Here is a 20,664-nt window from a genome sequence, read left to right on the forward strand (position 1 = left end):
AGTAGAGATACTGGGGTGCAAAGGAGCAAAATAAATAAAATAAATAACAGTATGGGGATGAGGTAGTTGGATGGGGTATTTACAGATGGGCTATGTACAGGTGCAGTGATCTGTGAGGTTCTTTGTGAGCTGCTTAACGTTATGAGTCTCCAGCTTCATTGATTTATTTTTGCAATTCGTTCCAGCCATTGGCAGCAGAGAACTGGAAGGAAAGGCGGCCAAAGGAGGAATTGGCTTTGGGGTTGACCAGTGAAATATACCTGCTGGAGCGCGTGCTACGGGTGGGTTCTGCTATGGTGACCAGTGAGCTAACTGTAACTGGGTAACTGTAGATAGATCAATTCTCCAGTAGGAGGTGCTGCCCAGCCTATATAACACTGAAGATCTGACATTGTTTTAGAGGTACAAATTCAAGGTTTATATACAAGATATCCCTATGTTAACAAGCTGGTTACCATGATGACATAATCATGTGGTAGAAATGTAGCCCTCAGAACAATAGTTAATTACTTTTTTCAAATCCAATGTATTTTCCACGTATATTCCACATCACAATATGTTGACAAATTACATTGAAACAACGTTGATTCAACCAGTTTGTGCCCTGTGGGTGGACATGGGTTGTTACTAGGTTTCAGAGTCCAGTGTACTGTAACTAGACAGGTCAGAGAGGGTATTGTGGTATTGAAAACTAGTGTGAACTGACAGCCATGTGTCACCACAGTGTCCAGGTGAAGTTAAAGGACAGAAGGACTCACCTGTCCACACTGATGGCACATAGGTTGAGGATGGAGGCGGTGCACAGCATGACGTCCATGGTCATCAGAGCATCACAGATGTATGTGCTCAGGGTCCAGGTACCACCCAGGAACTGGGAAACACAGCAACAACGACAACAACACCAACAACAGGTTGTCAGTCCTGTCGGCAATGGACTTTAAACCACGAAGAGACAGACAGGGCAGGTAAATTGGACAAAACTACAGTATGTGTTTCTTCAATATATATACATGTTTGAATTTTTTTAACCTTTATTTAACTAGGCAAGTCTGTTAAGAACAAATGATTGTTTTCAATGACGGCGTAGGAACGGTGGGTTAACTGCCTTGTTCAGGGGCAGAACGACAGATTTTTACCTTGTCAGCTCGGGGATTCAATCTAGCAACCTTTCGATGTCCAATGTTCTAACCACTAGGCTACCTGACACCCAATTTAAGAGGTCATGGAGGGAAGGTCACTCGCACGCACGCACGCTCACACACATGCACGCACGCACGCACACAGACACACATACTAACAAATCAAATCAAATGTATTTATATAGCCCTTCGTACATCAGCTGATATCTCAAAGTGCTGTACAGAAACCCAGCCTAAAACCCCAAACAGCAAGCAATGCAGGTGTAGAAGTACTAACACACTCTTCACTCCTCCCTCACCTCAGAGTAGACATAGAGGGGCAGCACCAGTACAGCCAGCAGTAGGTCGGCCACAGACAGGCTGATGATGAAGTAGTTGGTGGCAGTCTTCAGGGAGCGCTCAGTGAGCACGCTCAGACACACAAGTACGTTGCCCAGGATGATGATCAGGATGAGCGGCACACCCAGCACCAGGGCAAAGTAGTTGTAATCATACTCTTTCCTCTGGCCCAGGACCACCAGCCCCTTCTCAGTCAGACCCTCTGGGGTGGCATTGCTGCTGGGTGATGTCGTCACATTGACCATGTCGATGATGGAGGCCCCGGGCTGCACTGTCGCTCTGAAGTTAACATCTAGGGAGGAGGCGAGAGGAGAGTGTTTGCTGTGGTGTGTATGTGCCTTCAGTAAGTATTCACACCCCTTGACTTGTGTACGTTTTGTTGTGTTACAAAGTGAGATTAAAATGGATTTAATTGTATTTCTTATCATTGATCTATACAAAATACTCTGTAATGTCAAATTGGAAGAAAAATGTGAACATTTATTAAACATTTGTGAAAAATAAAACACTAATATATCTCAATAAAATAAGTATTCAACCCCCTGAGTCAATACATGTTAGAATCATCATTGTCAGCGATTACAGCTGTGAGTCTTTTTGGGTAAGTCTCTAAGAGCTTTTCACACCTGAGTTGTACAATATTTTCCCATGATATATATATATATTTTATTCTTTAAGCTCTGTCAAGTTGGTTGTTGATCATTTCTAGACAGCCATTTTCAAGTCTTGCTATAGATTTTCAAGCCGAATTAAATCAAAACTGTAACTAGGCCACTCAGGAACATTCAATGTCATCTTGGTTAGCAACTCCTGTGTAGATTTGGCCTTGTGATTCAGGTTATTGTCTTGCTGAAAGGTGAAATCCTCTTCAAGTGTCTGTTGGAAAGCAGACTGCTATATTACATTTATTTTTATCCCAAAAAACTCCCTAGTCCTTGCCAATGACAAGCATACCCATAACATGATGCAGCTCACCACCATGCACAAAATATTAAAACTCCTGTTGTGTTGGATTTACCCCAATATTTCTTAAGTGCATTTTTCCACACAGGACGCATGTTTTGGAATATTTGTTATTCTGTACGCCTTCCTTCTTTTCACTCTGTCATTTAGATTAGTGTTGTGGAGTAAGTACAGTGTTGATGACCATCCTCAGTTTTCTCACAACCATTAAACTCTGTAACTGTGCTTTAAATCACCATTGGCCTCATGGTGAAATCCTAGAGCCATTTCCTTCCAGGAAGGACGCCGGTATCAAATCAAATCAAACTCAAATCAAATCAAATCAAATTGTATTTGTCACATGTGCCAAATACAAGAGTGAAATGCTTCCTTACAAGCCCTTAACCAACAATGCAGTTTCGTGAAAAAACAAGTGTTAAAAAGTATTAACTAAAATGAACTGAAGCCAATTTGTTTTTTATTAAAAAAAGAATAATCAAGGAGTAACAGTAAAATAACAGTAGTGAGGGTATATACAGGAGGTACCGGTACAGAGTCAATGTGCGGGGGCACAGGTTAGTCGAGGTAATTGAGGTAATATGTACATGTAGGTGGAGGTAAAGTGACTATGCATGGATAATATGTAGAGAGTAGGAGCAGCATTAAAATGAGGGGGGACAATGCAAATAGTCTGGGTAGCCATTTGATTAGCTGTTCAGGAGTCTTATGGCTTGGGTGTAGAAGCAGTTAAGAAGTCTTTTGGACCTAGACTTGGTGCTCCGGTACCGCTGGCCGTGCGGTAGCAGAGAGAACAGACTATGACTAGGGTGGCTGGAGTCTTTGGCAATTTGTAGGGCCTTCATCTGACACTGCCTGGTATATAGGTCCTGTATGGCAGGAAGCTTGATCCCAGTGATGTACTACCCACTGTAGTGCCTTGCGAACGGTCATAGGCCGAGCAGTTGCCATACCAGGTGGTGATGCAACTTTTTGAGGATCTGAGGACCCATGCCAAATCTTTTCAGTCTCCTGAATGGTAATAGGCTTTGTCGTGCCCTCTTCACTATTGTCTTGGTGTGTTTGGACCATGATAGTTTGTTGGTGATGTGGACACCGAGGAACTTGAAGCTCTCAACCTGCTCCACTACAGCCCCATCAATGAGAATGGGGGCGTGCTCGGTCCTCCTTTTCCTGTAGTCTACAATCATCTCCTTTGTCTTGATCATATTGAGGGAAAGGTTGTTGTCCTGACACCACACTGCCAGGTCTCTGATCTCCTCAGTATAGACTGTCTCATCATTGTCGGTGATCAGGCCAACCACTGTTGTGTCGTCGGCAAACTTAATGATGGTGTAGGTGTTGTGTTTGGCCATGGGGTCATGGGTGAACAGGGAGTACAGGAGGGGACTGAGCACGCACCCCTGAGGGGCTCCCGTGTTTAGGATCAGCGTGGCAGATGTGTTGTTACCTACCCTTACCAACTGGGGCAGCCTGTCAGGAAGTCCAGGATTCAGTTACAGAGGGAGGTGTTTAGTCCCAGGGTCCTTAACTTAGTGATGAGCTTTAAGGGTACTATGGTGTTGAAAGCTGATCTGTATCTTTGTAGTGACTGGGTGTATTGGTACACCATCTAAAGTGTAATTAATAACTTCACAACTTCACCATGCTCAAACAGATATTCAATGTCTGGTTATTTTTATTTTGTACCCATGTACCAATAGGTGCCCTTCTTTGCGAGGCACATGTTGTTGAATATGTGTTTGAAATTCCCTTGTCGACTGAGGGACCTTAGAGATAATTGTATGTTTGGGGTACAGAGATGAGGTGGTAATTCAAAATCATGTTAAACACTGTTATTGCACACAGAGTCCATGCAACTTATTATGTGACTTGTTAAGCACATTTGTACTCCTGAACTTATTTAGGCTTGCCGTAATGAAGGGGTTAAATACTTGTTGACTCAGGACATGTCAGCTTTTCGCTTTTTATTCATTTGTAAACATTTCTTTAAAACATAATTCCACTTTGACATTATGGGGTGTTGTGTGTAGACCAGTGACACAAAATCTCAAAGTAATTTATTTTAAATTCAGGCTGTAACACAACAAAATGTGGAAAAAGTCAAAGGGTGTGAATAAGGCATCTGCACAGGTAGGAGAAAGTGACTAGGCAACAGAATAGATAATAGACAGTAGCAGCAGCATATGTGGTGAATGTAAAAGTGTGTGTGAGTGTGAGTGTGAGTGTGAGTGTGAGTGTGAGTGTGTGTGTGTGTGTGTGTGTGTGTGTGTGTGTGTGTGTGTGTGTGTGTGTGTGTGTGTGTGTGTGTGTGTGTGTGTGTGTGTGTGTGTGTGTGTGTGTGTGTGTGTGTGTGTGTGTGTGGGGGTATGCAGTGTATGTGTGTGGTGGGGTGTCAGTGTAATGTGTGTGTGTGTGTGTGTGTGTGTGTGTGTGTGTGTGTGTGTGTGTGTGTGTGTGTGTGTGTGTGTGGGTAAGAGTCCAGTGTGTGTGCATAGAGTCAGTGCAAGAGAATTCGTGCAAAAAAGGGTATTTGCAGGTAGTCTGGGTAGTCAATTGATTAGCTATTTATCAGTCTTGCTTAGCAGTCTTGGTGGTAGAAACTGTTCAGGGTCCTGTTGGTTCCAGACTTGGTGCACTGGTATCACTTGCCGTGCGGTAGCAGAGGGATCAGTCTATGGCTTGGGTGGCTGTAGTCTTTGACAGTTATTTGGGCCTTCCTCTGACACCCCCTGGTATAGAAGTCATGGATGGCAGAGAGCTCGGCCCTAGGGATGTACTGGGCCGTACTCACCACCCTCTGTAGCACCTTACGCTCGGGTGCCTTGCAGTTGCCGTACCAAGCGGTGATGCAGCCAGTCAAGATGCTCTCAATGGTGCAGCTGTGGAGCTTTTGAGGATCCAAATCTTTTCAGCCTATTGAAGGGGAAGAGGCCCTGTTGTGCCCTCTTCATAACTGTGTGGGTGTGTATGACCATGTTCATTCTTTAGTGCTCGCACCTCCATTTCCTCCTGTCTTGCTGACGTTAAGAGAGAGGTTGTTGTCCTGGCACCACACTGCCAGGTCTCTGACCTCCTCTTTAAAGGGTGCCTCATTGTCATCAGTCCTACCACCGTTTTGTCAACCGCAAACACGTGAGTGAACAGGGACTACAGGAGGGGACTAAGCACACACCCATGAGGGGCCCACGAGTTGATGGTCAGAGTGGCGGATATGTTGTTGCTTCCCCTCACCACCTGGGGGCTGCCCGTCAGGAAGTCCTGAGCTTGGTGATGAGCTTGGAGGGGACTGTACGGTTCAATGCTGTGCTGTAGTCAATGAACAGAATTCGTACATAGGTATTCCCTTTGTCCAGGTGGGTGAGGGCCGTGTGGAGTGCAATAGAGATTGCTTCCTCTGTGGATCTGTTAAGGCGGTATGCGAATTGGAGTGGGTCCAGGGTGTCTGGGATGATGGTGTTGATGTGAGTCATGACCAGCCTTTCAAAGCGTTTCATGGCTATAGGCAGGTTACCTTGGCATTCGTGGGCACGGGGACTATGATGGTGTGCTTGAAACAAGTTGGTATTACAGACCGGGTCAGGGATAGGTTGAACATTTCAGTGAAGATACTTGCCAGCTAATCAGCGCATGCTCTGAGTATGCGTCCTGGTATTCTGTCTGGCCCCACGGCCTTGCTGATGTTAACCTGTTTAGTGGTCTTACTCACATGTAATCTGTGATAGTGTGCAAGTCCTGCCAAATCTGTTCATACCTTGATGAAATGAGGTCGGGAGACGGGCAGAGCGTGATGTGTGTCCTGACCGCTGATTCTAGACCACGCGTGTTTAGCGTGTGTGTGTCAGCCAACTGCTTCCCCTCGCTGAGACCCGTGACATCCATGTTTTATAGAGATGACTCTTCAGTCATGCTCGTCTCCCTGAGTGACATCACAGATCACACCTGCCATGGAAGAGGTGGGATGTAAAAAAACGAAAGCACATTTTCTTTAACCTGATTGTGTCGCAACTCAGTAGCCCAGAGGGACCGGTATTTTTAATCCGAAGTGATGGTACAGTAGGCATCTGCAGTTTAGAGGAAAACTCCACCCAAAAATGATCCTTTGGTATTTGATTCATTAGTCTACTGTTGATATATTCCCCAAATGCTTTTCAGTTTGAGGACAGATTTTAAAGGAAAGTTTATTACTATTCCCTTGGCCCCTCTTTCGTGTCATAGTTTTAACTCTAATTCAGATTTCATCGTGTGCAGCCTCCCTCCCTGTCTTATTGTTGTTTTGGTTTGTTGTTTTGTATGTTGTTCTGAAACAACACATCTTCTTTTCCCACAGTCTCCCCACTGAGCGTGCTCCAGATCAGAGCAGTTTTTCCTGTGATATGGAACTGTCTTTTTCTCCTGCGGGCTACAGGCGAGGGTTGCCATGACACCCATGAGAGCTCGCACAATCTACAAAAAGACCCACTCGAACTGTCCCAGCTCATTTCACTTGTATAGATGAGGTATGAAAGCAGTGTTTGTTGTTTTTCCAATTTTGGAGAACTAGTTCGGCCTAGTTTTGATTTACCTTTGTTGAGTTGTCAACTAATGTGACTTCAGTCCAGATGTATTCATTGGTGATTATATTGATGATGTTCCTATTTCAGGGATCTCTCCTGATAATAGCCACAGTTTGCCAAATAGAAGCATTTGTCCCAAGCAGAGTCGGATTGATCTTTTGAATTTTGATCCATGGTGGAAATTTGAATTGTGATCTGGAGGGTGTTTAAGCTCACTGCTGTGTTTAATATCTTGGTTAAATTCAAAAGAGCAATCTGGACAAAAAAACACACACACACATGCACACAAACACACACAAAGCATTTCCTAGGCCTGCTGTGTAGCAGGTAATTCATCTACGTGGTCGGCGGACTCGGCGTTCCGCCTTAAATGTCAAACCAAGCGGGAGCTTGCAGCTTAGAATGAGAGCGGCGCAAAGGGAAAAAACAAGACAGGGGAATAAAGTGGGAGTTATTGAGGTCCATCAGATCAGATGGAATGGACTGATAAAGCAGGACGTGGACAGCCATCGCCACTCTTACAACAACACCTCAACCCCCGGGGCAAAACCACTCTGCGGTGCACAAACAACCCACTGGGCGAAAACTAGTTGAATCAACGTTGTTTCCACGCCATTTCAACCCCCCCAAATGTTGATTCAATGTGGGGAACTGATTAGATTGACAATAAGCCATCAATATCAGGGCATTTCATGTTTTTTGACCGAACTTTTAACCTAAATCCAACGTCATGGTGATTTTTTAAAAATTGATTTCATGTTGAATTCACGTTATATTGACAGTGCAACCAAATGTAAATAAAAACATTGAACTGATGTCTGAGCCCAGTCGGAAGACCATTAGTCAAAGCAACATTCCTTTCTCTCGCTCTGTCTGTCAGGCTGTCAGAGTTGGACATTGTTCGGCTCCAATTCCTGTTTAATTGGACGTGGGATTTCTCTGATGACCTACCTACCAAAGTCCCACTATCAAGGTGAGTGGTCTCAGGTGAATATTGTCGGGAGACTCACACGAAAACGCATTACAGTAGCGGTTACTGAGGAACCTATCGGTAGACTTTCACTTCTGCTGCCCTCAGTTAAACAGCGAATATTTTAGATAACCATGAAACTTCTTGTTGTGTTACTATAATATGGGCAAGTGGAATCTCTGCATGCATACCCTGTCAAATAAAGTTGACACATGAGCATTTTTTATATAGGCTAAGTATTGTTTTGTTGCAAGTTCCAAGTGCTGTGATTGTGACCGGAAAGGATGAACTACCGATGGTACATCGGAAGCGCGGATGTCTTTCCACTGTCATTGTGTATCTGTATTGCTGTAGGAACTTTCAGATGTTGTTCGGAGATGTTGTTCAGTGATCATTTCTTTGTAAGAAAATACATCACACAACCAACCACGGCTACTCCCCCACACCTCTGGACACGCCAACATAAGCACCGACACACCTTCAACAGCCCCTGAACACGAGACCATTACAGTAATTATGGTCAATGAATATAATACATGGTGGATATTCTTCTTAAAAAGGAACAATGGAATTCTGTAATTATATACCTTCACTTTGCACCTTTACGTTACATGACAGCCACTGATAAGTGGTGCTCATAGGACTTTGGTTGATGTATTGATGCTGTCTCTGGCTTGTTAGCAATAATGGATGCTGGTGTGTTTCTGCCCAACCCAGCTCAGTTTTTCTCAATTGCTAAAACACTAAAAACCCATTGGCTGAACAGAGTTCTCAGTTGCCTGGACTCATTTGGCTAATTATGCCGTCTGTTGTCAATACCTCAAACCATTTCACATGGTAAAACACAATTTGAAGACCTCACTTAGACTTTTCAGCAAAACTCTAAACACATTCTCATTCTCAAAACACATTCTGCGCTCTAATGCACATGTCATGCATACTGGTAAACACAAGTGGCAACAATCTAATACAAATAGAGAAGACATGTCATTGAGTGAACACAACCACTCAAAATTGATTTAACCTGTTTCAAATGATGCGACACGACCAATATAAGCCAGTTCAGAGAGCAAACAGGTTATTGAAGGTGGGAAGGAGAAAGTCTGAGAATGGATAGAAGAAACAATGTGAGAGGTCGAGGACGAGTGCGTATGCGAGGTGGGCAACGAGGAGGAAGAGGAGGAGGGCAAGAAAGAGGAAGAGGAGGACAAAGAGGAAGACAAAGAGTGGAAATATCTGATGAAATTTTAGCAACAGTTATAGACCATGTTCTTGTCCATGGACTGACAATGAGGGAAGCAGGACTTAGAGTGCAACCCAATTTGAGACGATTTTCTGTGTCCACCACAGTAAGGACATTCAGAGAAGAGAACAGGTACAGTATACTACTGTATTTTTGTAATTGCAAATCTACTGTACTACACTATATGCAGCTGTTTCAATAGACATTTGTAAAGTTAATCACTGTATGTATTGTACTGCATGAATATGTTTTGTAACTGCACAACTACTTTTTGTAGAATTGCAAGGCAGCCACATGCAGGTGGAAGAACAGCTATATTCACTCGGGAGCAAGAGGCCATTATAGTTGGCATGGTCCTTCAAGATAATGCAACACGATTCAGAGAAATCCAGGAACGAGTGATACAAGACAACACACACTTCCAGGGAATCAACAGTGTGAGTATTTACACCATTGCTCTCCATTGTAACAGGATGCGAATGAAACAAGTATACAGAGCACCTTTTGAGCGCAACTCACTAAGGGTGAAAGAACTGCGAGCTCAGTATGTGCAACTAAATGTACATTCAGAAACACTTACTGTAATCCAGATTGTCTACAGTACTAACACATACTATTTGAAGGACATTACTCTTCAGTACATACAATGTATGTGAATCAGAAGCCCAGCACTGTCTCTGTACGACTTACAAAATCCTACATACAGTATATTGTATTTCTACACAGGCAATATTTGACTTGGAATCCTTGGACAGACCCCATGAGTTCATCTTTGTCGATGAAGCAGGCTTCAATCTAACAAAGAGGAGAAGGAGAGGCTGTGATTGGACAGTGGGCCACTGTTGAAGTACCTGGTCAACGAGGTGGAAATGTCACAATCTGTGCTGCTATCAGCAACCATGGTGTTCTACATCACCATGTTACACTCGGGCCATATAACACCCAGTACTTTCTAAGATTTATTGCCAATCTAAGAGATATTTTATTTGAGCAGCAGGTTCAAGAGCAGCAGGGTCAAGAGCTAAATGAGAATCCCATTCCCACCTATGTGATAGTGTGGGACAATGTCAGTTTCCACCGAGCTGCTCAGGTAAGGGAATGGTTTAACATCAATGGGCATTTTATGAACTTGTACCTCCCTCCATACACGCCTTTCCTGATTCCGATTGAGGAGTTTTTCTCCTCTTGGAGATGGAAAGTGTATGATGGACAACCCTACACCAGAGTATATCTGCTGCAAGCCATGGATTTAGCCTGTGGTGATATAGGTGAGGAATCATGTCAGGGCTGGATACGGCACACAAGAGGATTCTTCCCCCGTTGCCTCAGGAGGGACAATATTGCTTGTGATGTCGACGAAGTGCTCTGGCCTGACCCAGCCCAAAGACAAGAAGAAGCACATTCATCACATGTTTACTCCTTTTTGTCCCTTTTAGTATTGTATACTGTAGTACAGGGTATTGTAGGCTGTATACTGTACAATGAACAAATTGTATGGCCCTGAACATTGTGCTTTCCATTTATTAACAGTACTGACTGCTCAATAGATTTTGACTGGTTGCAGGTTCATATCAACAAAGAACAAGAATAACAGTATCACAGAGACAAAGGACAAGTTTGTGAGATGCAGGGTACAGTACTGTAAAAATAGGGGTACAAGGAGGAGGAAGAACAAAAAACAAAATTGCAAAGAGCAAAGCAGAGTAGTCATTTCTGATCAATTTTGAGCTACTATGATAGAACATGTTTTCGTTCATCAAAAGATAATGACGGAAAAATATGAATTATTTTTTTTTGATTCCCTGAGAACTGTAGGTTTTGAACAATGTGTTTTCTATTTTTCGGTGTATTGTTTACTGACTGCTTGAGAGTGTATATCATTTTGATCACTTTGTTAATGATTTGAGAGCAGTGTTTTGAACACAGGTAGAACTGTTTCAAGGCGAATGTTTCATTTTGCGAGAGGAGTCAGAGGTTATGTAAATAGTGCTTGAAGACGAAGTTTTGTGCTTAATGTTTTCAGGAAATTGTGTTTTAGCAATTGAGAAAAACTGTAAATCACCCGCCAGCTTTGCCCATAGCACAGAGAGAGGGAGTGAGCGGGGACAGAGAGAGGAAGAGAGGGAAGAGAGAGAGAGAGGGATGGACAGAGAGAGAAAGAGGGAGAGGAGGAAAACAGAGTGAAAGCGATGAAGAGAGATATAAGCGGGAAATCAAGCAGCCTTGACAACAAAACATAGATATACGCCTTATTTTGCTGAATGTCAATTTGTTTTCCAACCGAAGCCTAGCCTGAAACTAACTTTTTCTGAAAGCAAAAAATTTGACAGCAGATGCTGCTTAATAGTGTTTTTAGCTGTTTCTGAGATATACTTGAACAGGAGACAGCCCGTGACATCCTTTTGTGTTGCTTAAATGCCTTTACAAATATATTTTTTTACAGTATTTCTGTTCACAGAGGCCATTAGCGCTGGGCCAGAGAGCATGCTGGGACACATTAGAGACAAGAGTAGAAGATGGGGCAAGGAGCTGTCAGAATCAGAAAACAGAAACAGACATGCCGGGGTCAGATGTAAGTCTGTGAGTTGTTGTTGTGTGTGTTTGCTTGTCTGAGTAGTGTGTGTGGGTTAACAATATGTGTAGAAAGATAAGAATTGCAAGCCAAGATAGACAGAGAGAGAGAGAGAGAGGAGTGTAAATGGCATTTTAAGAGGTGTTGATAGTCTAAGTGGTCATTTCTTCAACCCATTTACACGAAGGAAATGACCGAAAGGACTGGTCCTGTGAGCCCTGCCTGCATGGGTGTGTGAGCTTACAGCGCCTAACACATCACAGACTGGCTGCATCTCGTCTTGTCTCAGTCCGTCACCCTCAACACTTGAACAGTCAATTAGCCAGGCGGGAACACAGGCAACAGCTAACATGGAGACGACATAATGTGTATTGGAAGAGGAGGATAGCATGATTGTCAGCTTGGGTGTTTGTATTGACTCCTGGGGCGAGGTGTTGTTCCACACACTAGGTTTAGACTCGCGTAAAGCACAAGAACACGAAACCATTTAAAAGCATCTGTTTGTGACATAATCGTTTTATGTTGCAGGTGTGTGTATGTGCAATGTGTTAGCTTCCTGTCACATCTATTAGCTCATATGCGGTTGGAATGGAGTGTGTATGACATGTGTTTGCCTATGTGTGTGTGCATCTGCATACCAATACAGTGCCCCCCCAGCAGCATTGACCTGTATTTGCCCTCTATCTCGCTCTCTTGTCTGTCTGTCTCTCTTACACTCTATCCTAATCACCGGTTGTAGTTTTTCCTTCCCCTCTCTCTCTCTCTCTCTCTCTCTCTCTCTCTCTCTCTCTCTCTCTCTCTCTCCCTCGACCCTTTCCCTCCTGTATCAATAATTTCCCTTCATCCTATCTCTCCCTTTTTCTCTCACCCCCTCTCTCTGTGGTCTCTCTCAACCCTTTTTCTCTCTCTCTCTCTCTCTCTCTCTCTCTCTCTCTCTCTCTCTCTCTCTCTGTGTGGCCGTTTGTCCAACACCACTCTCCGCAGGCCTCGCCACCACTAGTGCTGCTGCTGCCATTTATCAAACACATCACCCTAGCCGTGCCAAACAACCCGCTAAAATCCCCCAAAATGTACATTGTCAGCCTACTGCGGTGTGATGTCTGCCGGTCAGTATTCGGCTGTCTTTTAATACTACTGTAGCAGCAACAACTGGACACTTGTGTCTCTCCAGTCTCCGCACACACACGACGAGCTGGTCGGTATCCTAGAAACGTCCTTTGTCATAAAGATGATGCTGATCCGGGGCCTCAGATTTAATTTACTTGGCTAATGAGCTGCCTGTCGTTTTGCATGAGGAGAGGACCCATTTGAATCATCACGGGTCTGTGAGAGATTTATTGAGAGGTGATTTCTCCGTGATATAGAAACGTCATTTCTCTGTCCACGCCAAGTGATGCGAGACCACAGATGTTCTAGAAAATGTCTGCAACAGGCGACAAATGCTCCAAAAAAAAACCTAACAGCATAATGTGCTGCATGTCTCAGCCAGTCAGTCTGAAAACAGGACATGGTCTGTTTCAGTGGAGGCTGGTGAGGGGAGGACAGCTCATCGTTATGGCCGGAATGGAATGGTATCAAGCACATTGCATAGAAACAACGTGTTTGAAATGTGTTTAGTACTGTTCCGTTCATTTAAGTCCAACCATTACAATGAGTCACCAAACGAGCCACCACTGGTCACTGTTCACTGCTAGCCTACTGATCTGACAGGTCTTCTTGGAGAAAGGTATAATATATATATATATATATATATATATATATATATATGTGCTAGTATATATATATATATATATATATATACATATATTTATATTTATGTATGTATGTGTGTGTGTATGTTTATCTATCAACAGTTGTGAATGGAAGATTAAGTTTGTCAGGGGTATCTGACAGGACTTAAGTAGGGGATTCTGTAGCATGGAAGCGGATATATGGCCATGACTTCGTCTATCAATGTTTTTTTTTATGGGATGTTGGGGAATGTGTAGAGCGTGTCTTGATTGAATCTTGACTTGGAGGCTGCATACATACCAATGATGCCAGAAATGGCATGTAGGTCAGCAGTGCACCTCCCATTGATTCTGAAATGATCGTGTTCATCGAAACAATAGCAAATGAGACGGCAGGCGGACATATTAGGATGCTCGGTGCTCTAGAACCAACCCGTAGCTCACCTGACATATGGATTTATGGAGGGCTTAATCTGAGATTCTTCACGTGTGTCCCAAATGGCACCCTGTTCACCATAAAATAGTTATTGGCAAAAGTGCTAGTAGAAAAGAAAAAGTGCCGTTTTTATACAACAGTCAAGATGTTGCTGCTGACCAGTGGCAGAAAAAGTACCCACTTTTCATACTTGAGTAAAAGTAAAGATACCTTATTGGAAAATGACTCAAGTAAAAGTGAAAGTCACCCAGTAAAATACTACTTGAGTTAAAGTAAATATACCTTATTGGAAAATGACTCAAGTAAAAGTGAAAGTCACCCAGTAAAATACTACTTGAGTAAAAGTCGAAAAGTATTTTTGTTTTAAATATACTTAAGTATCAAAAGTTCAACTTAAATAATATAAACACATGGTTGTCAAAGGGAGGGTCTGGGAAATCTTTCCACGCATGAGACAGTTGTTAAAGAGAGCTGCACAGTGTGGTGCCTTGGGAACCTAGTAGAAGGTAAAGCTTGTCTAAAGAAGAAAGTTGTTTATCTTTTGTTTTCTGCTCACTAAATGTTCTGACGTCGAGTTAGGCGTAGTTTATGTAACCTGGGTAGTCTTTTCCGTTAAAGCATTGCTGTTTTCCAGAGTGTGCTATCCGTCAGTTTCATTGACAGCTCTATATAGTCTACTGACAGTCTGACAGATAAGAAATTAAATCTTACTTTGTGTCTATCAATATCAAAAAAATGTTTGCTGAATTAGCCTCTTTTATGTTTTCATTGCCCTTTAACTGTGTTTTTGCGAACCACCTGTCCTGTCCCATGTTATCGCTCCGTATCCAAGGTCTTTATCGTTGTGTTGGAGCCCAACCAGAGCTCATCAAACTGGGCTGGGTGGTGCTGGGTGTTGGCCTGGGTGGTAGGGGGTCCAAATTAAGCCCCCGGAGCTGCTGCGACCAACTGTGCCAACAGCTGCTTACTAGGAAGCGTGGTGGCGTTGGGTTTAGAGAAGATGGAAACGGAGCCAGGACTGTATTAACAAGGGGTTATGATGCTGCGTATGCCCTACATGTGGCTGTGCTGTAGTGTGTAGCAGGAGACAGTAGGAGCACGCCATGAGAGCGTGTTCCAGTAGGCTAGAGTCTCTTGGTTTCTTAGAAATGGAAATACTGAAATATAGTTGGGACGCTGGTCTTTCTCACCCCTCACACTAATAGAGAACAAGTGTTCTATGAACTACATTTCTACGTGGAATAATTCTGTAATTGTCTGGGAAGTACTAAATGAGTAACTGCTGGTTTTTCGATGGCTTTAAGGCTCTGTGGTTATTTCCTTTTGTGCACCATGCCACCCTGGGGGGTGTCTTATCTCACAGACAGAATCTGACACTACCCCCCCTCCCCTTGAGGCTCACACTGGTCAGAGGAGGCCAGCAGTGTGCTGTCTTATTGGTCGAAGGCAACACGTATGCACTCTCCACAGAGATGTTTAATGGTGCAAATAAGGGTGCAATATATTTTGATGTCAAACTCAGTGGTGATTAGAGATGCTACCCTTAAGATGATTAGATAGAGGACAACAACGTTCTGCACCCGTTCTCTCTGTCTTGATACTAATCATGCCTGATCTGTTTAGATTAAGAAATAATTATAATCGTTCTCCTTAATAGGACAATCTTTGGGAAGAAAAAATATTGTGCTATAGCAATAGTGTGCTTTTCCATTTTGAAAACTCAAATGACTTGTTTATTACTGTTGAACATTTGGGTATAACAACCATCTTATGTATTAATATGCAGAATCATATCACCATTTTCCAAAAACCATTTTCACCATTTTCTGCAGATCTTTTTTTATTTAGACTTTTTTTTGTCATCACCTTTGTATCAATTACACGGTTTGTTTGTTTTTGGTATTAGAGGACTTGATTTTCAACAAGAGTAAAACAATCCCAAAACACAGAACAACAAATATAGCACAAAAGGCAAAAAAAACGTACTCACATCAATATCAAGGCTTTGACCCCATGAAGTCTATCAATCCTGTTATCCCTGTCACTCCGAGGTTCCCAGTCCAAACTGTCTCAGTCAGCCCTGATGTTGTCTGCTCCGCTGCTTTCCTTCACTCAGCTCCACAAAACTGTCCGTCAACAGCTGTTTTCTCCCGCTCCGCACTCACACTCACTACTCACTACTCACTACTCACTACTCACTACTCAATCTCCTCCCGCGCCGCAACTGTGCAGAGTTTTACTATTGCTGAGCCGTCTGTCAGAAACTTGTCCCCCTGCCTTCACATTTATGATATGACACAACATGACTGAGCCCACATCGTCTCCCTTTTCAAAGACTCAGCCACAGAGTGTGCTCAAACTCACAAACTCTCGCCTCTCACTCTCTAAATGTATCTCTGTCTCGCTCTCTCTCTCTATCTCTCTTTCTTTCCCTCTCTCTCTCTATTTATCTCTCTCTATTTTCTCTCTCTCTCTTTTTTTCCTTCCTCACTTTTGTCCGTCTCTCTGTACATCTATCTCCCTCTCTCTCTGGATGCTGAGGGACCATCACTTGCTTAATTACTCATGATCTGCCTGAGGCCTCTGTGATTGGTTAACAGTTAAAGGCTGCTGTGCACCCCTACCCGCTCCCTTCACTCTCACAGAACAGCTGCTGCCCTATCACTGGGTCTCGCTATGTTCTGACTCCACCCCTCTTTTACTGCCTCTGTACCTGAATCAGTGATTCAGGGCTTCTTGCCAGCTACAAAAATAGAACTCGTAGAATAGACATGGTTCTACATTCTATTTGGTTTTACATGGAACCCACCATAGAAAATGAACTGCGCGTATATCTCAACGAGTCTCACCAATATGACCGCTTAAATAGAAGTGGCTGTAAGGGTGAGCACTTTAAGCGTGAGTAACACTTGCCTGTCAGTGATCTGCCCTAAGGAGAGTAGTGAGTCTTGTACTCATCTCAATTGAAATCAGGATTATTCAATAGTGGAGGGCAAACTGGAGAGTTCTTGAAAACATACATACATATGCTCATTCATGTGTGTGTCAGGGTGTGTGTGTGTGTGTGTGTGTGTGTGTGTGTGTGTGTGTGTGTGTGTGTGTGTGTGTGTGTGTGTGTGTGTGTGTGTGTGTGTGTGTGTGTGTGTGTGTGTGTGTGTGTGTGTGTGTGTGTGTGTGTGTGTGTGTGTGTGTGTGTGTATTATTGACTACTATGTATTGACGTGTGTGTGTTAGAGGGGGTTGCAACCTTATCTCGTGACAGCCAGGCGTGTGTGAAATGGACCTGGGAAAGGGTGTTAAACATTTGGGCCACTCCACGCTCCCTGTGAGTGTGTTTGATCCTATCAGGTGAGTTTTAGCTGCAGAATGCAGCCCCCGGATGTCCTATACTCCAGGCAGACAGAAATAAAGCAGGGAGTCTGCACCGAGGCTTATAAGACCGGGAAAGAGGGAAAAACAGCACCCTGAGAAACGCCAGCGAAATCCATTACAGGTTGATAACCTAACCTTTCCCTGGCTGCCTTGGTCAGACCTGATGGATTGTGGAATTGGTATTTGGTATTTGACTAGGATCCCCATTAGCTGTTGCGATAGCAGCAGCTACTCTTCCTGGGGTCCACACAGAACATGAAACATGACATAGAACAGTAATAGAGAAGGGCAGAACTACATACATTTAAAACAAGAAAGATATAACTTAAAGGTTCTATACTGACTCAACAAAGAGACCTACTATTCTAGGCCTACATGTGTTATTTATATGTTCATATATTACCTTTACATTCTTAGGATCTATCAGTACATACACACAAACCATTTAGGTCACATGGGGGAGAGGCGTTGTGCTGTGAGGTGTTGCTTTATCTGTTTTTTAAAGCCATGTTTCCTGTTCACTTGAGCAATATGAGATGGGAGTTCCATGCAATCATGGCTCTGTATAAAACTGTACGTCTCCTTGAATTCATTCTGGGTTTGGGGACTGTGAAAAGACCCCTGGTGGCATGTCTGGTAGGGTAAGTGGGTGTGTCAGTGCTGTGTGTAAGTAGACGATGCAAACATTTTTGAATTTTCAACCCATGAATGTTGCTTATAGAAAGCTTCAACCTGGCCTTAGAATGGAAATCACACATAGCTAATCCGGGAGTCAGATCTTCCCTGGACATGTCAGGCTCAGCTGCCGCTTCCTGCATTTAAGCTGTGAGGGAGTAACCACACTGCAAGTCATAGTAGAGCACCGTGACAGAGGGAAATTAGAACTGTGACACTTTGTCTCTTCTGACCCCTTGCCCCTATGTGGCCCGCGGATCTGCGTACCTGCATCCATATCCACACATGCAGTCAGAGCTGGCCCTAGCCATTTGGGGGCCCTAAGTGACATTTTGTTGTGGGGGCTCCCCCCACCTTGCGGGCAAACATTTTAGCAGCCCCCGCTTGACATCGGGAAAGAAAAACAACGTTTTAGAGTAAATGTCCTGCAATGCTACACATTTTTCCATGGGGCAGAGAGAAGATTTTGCCATTATTATAACTAATTTCATGCCATTGTAAAGAAAATCCACGGGGCGGAGTGAGAGAGACTAACAAAATCAATGGGTGCACACTGGTCGGTAATTTAAACCACGATTACTACAAATTTAGATACCTAGCTAGACTCATTTACCAATCCTAAAATGTTAGTTGACATGAGCTAATTGAGTGACAGACACAACAAGAGGTAAACTGCTGATGCACAACCACATTTCGAAATGGCACCTTGTGTATTCTATTATTCTAACTCTCAACTGTTGGGACCTCGGCTGAGTGTTTTGGAAATGGATCCGTGGGCCTACAAAAGGGGGGTTGCCCATCCCTGCTCTAAGTGATGGGCTATTCTGTAGATGAGACAGTTGTTGAATTGAATTCAACTGGGAGCTGTTCTGCTTGAAGTCACATTGCAGTACTCCAGGATGCCTACATACGTCTGGAAATCAGGGAAAAGGTGTAGAATGTAAGGTTACAGTGACAGTATATTGGAAGGTTACTGTGACAGGAAGGTATGATTTGGGGTTATTTTGTGTGTGAGTACCAAATGATTACTCTCTGTTCTGAGTCAGATGAGCTTATAGTGTCTCCTCTCTGCTCTCCATGTTTTGGGTTAGAACAGTATGACAGAGTGAGTCATTTCCATTAGGTCCAACCTTGCTCTATCCTCCTCAGATCTCTACTTCTATTGGTTTATTCTTTCCTTTAAACATGAATGGAATTTTCATCGACAGACAGTAAGGGTCTGGTTTTTGATTGGTTTGTGTGTTTGCCTTGGTTTCTCAAATGATTGCCTCGCCTGGTTCACCAACTACTTCTCTGATAGAGTTCAGTGTGTCAAATCGGAGGGCCTGTTGTCCGGACCTCTGGCAGTCTCTATGGGGGTGCCACAGGGTTCAATTCTCGGGCCGACTCTTTTCTATGTATACATCAATGATGTCGCTCTTGCTGCTGGGGATTCTCTGATCCACCACATGCAGACAACATCATTCTGTATACTTCTGGCCCTTCTTTGGACACTGTGTTAACTAACCTCCAGACGAGTTTCAATGCCATATAACTCTCCTTCCGTGGCCTCCAACTGCTCTTGAATGCAAGTAAAACTAAATGCATGCTCTTCAACCGATCGCTGCCCATACCTGCCCGCCCGTCCAGCATCACTACTCTGGACTGTTCTGATTTATGTGGACAACTACAAGGTTGGTAGTTAGGTGTCTGGTTAGACTGTAAACTCTCCTTCCAGACTCACATTAAGCATCTCCAATCCAAAATTAAATCTAGAATCGGCTTCCTATTTCGCAACAAAGCATCCTTCACTCATGCTGTCAAACATACCCTCGTAAAACTGACTATCCTACCGATCCTTGACTTCGGCGAAGTAGTTTACAAAATAGCCTCCAACACTCTACTCAGCAAATTGGATGCAGTCTATCAAAGTGCCATCCGTTTTGTCACCAAAGCCCCATATAATACCCACCACTGTGACCTGTATGCTCTCATTGGCTGGCCCTCGCTTCATATTCGTCACCAAACCCACTGGCTCCTGGTCATCTATAAGTCTTTACTTGGTAAAGCCCCGCCTTATCTCAGCACACTGGTCACCATAGCAGCACCCACCAGTAGCACACACTCCAGCAGGTATAGTTCACTGGTCACACCGAAAGCCAATTCCTCCTTTGGCCGACTTTCCTTCCAGTTCTCTGCTGCCAATGACTGGAACAAATTGCAAAAAAATATAAAGTCTCCACTGAAGCTGGAGACTTATATCTCCCTCACTAGCTTTAAGCACCAGCTGTCTGAGCAGCTCACAGATCACTGCATCTGTACATAGCCCATCTGTAAATAGCCCATCCAACTGCCTCGTCCCCGTATTGTTATTTATTTGATTTATTTTGCTCCTTTGCACCTCAGTATCTCTACTTGCACATTCATCTTCTGCACATCTATCACTCCAGTGTTTAATTGCTATATTGTAATTATTTTGCCACTATGGCCTATTTATTGCCTTACCTCCCTTATCCTACCTCATTTGCACACACTGTATATAGACTTTTCTATGGTATTATTGATTGTATGTTTGTTTATTCCATGTGTAATTCTGTGTTGTTGTTTGTGTTGCATGGCTTTGCTTTATCTTGGCCAGGTCGCAGTTGTAAATGAGAACTTGTTCTCATCTAGCCTACCTGGTTAAATAAAGG

The 20,664-nt window shown here is 43.5% G+C and overlaps 1 protein-coding gene across 3 annotated transcripts in view; it reads right to left on the reverse strand.

Annotated features, from left to right (window-relative positions):
* The window catches only part of LOC118366170 (D(4) dopamine receptor-like), a 28,893-nt gene extending 12,387 nt beyond the window's left edge, over window positions 1–16,506 (reverse strand). Inside the window, exons 1-4 of one of the 3 annotated variants that reach the window (XM_035748634.2) lie at window positions 15,936–16,506; window positions 6,193–6,380; window positions 1,439–1,770; window positions 759–871 (exon numbers count right to left, since the gene is read on the reverse strand). In XM_035748634.2, coding sequence (XP_035604527.1) covers window positions 759–871; window positions 1,439–1,723 — 398 coding nt within the window. In that variant the 5' untranslated portion in view covers window positions 1,724–1,770; window positions 6,193–6,380; window positions 15,936–16,506. The remainder of the gene's footprint in view (window positions 1–758; window positions 872–1,438; window positions 1,771–6,192; window positions 6,381–15,935) is intronic. The other 2 variants (XM_035748633.2, XM_035748635.2) reach the window with 2 other exon arrangements.
* Window positions 16,507–20,664: the final 4,158 nt, after the last annotated feature.

This window comes from Oncorhynchus keta, chromosome 33 (genome assembly GCF_023373465.1).
Source record: "Oncorhynchus keta strain PuntledgeMale-10-30-2019 chromosome 33, Oket_V2, whole genome shotgun sequence".
NCBI lineage: Eukaryota > Metazoa > Chordata > Actinopteri > Salmoniformes > Salmonidae > Oncorhynchus > Oncorhynchus keta.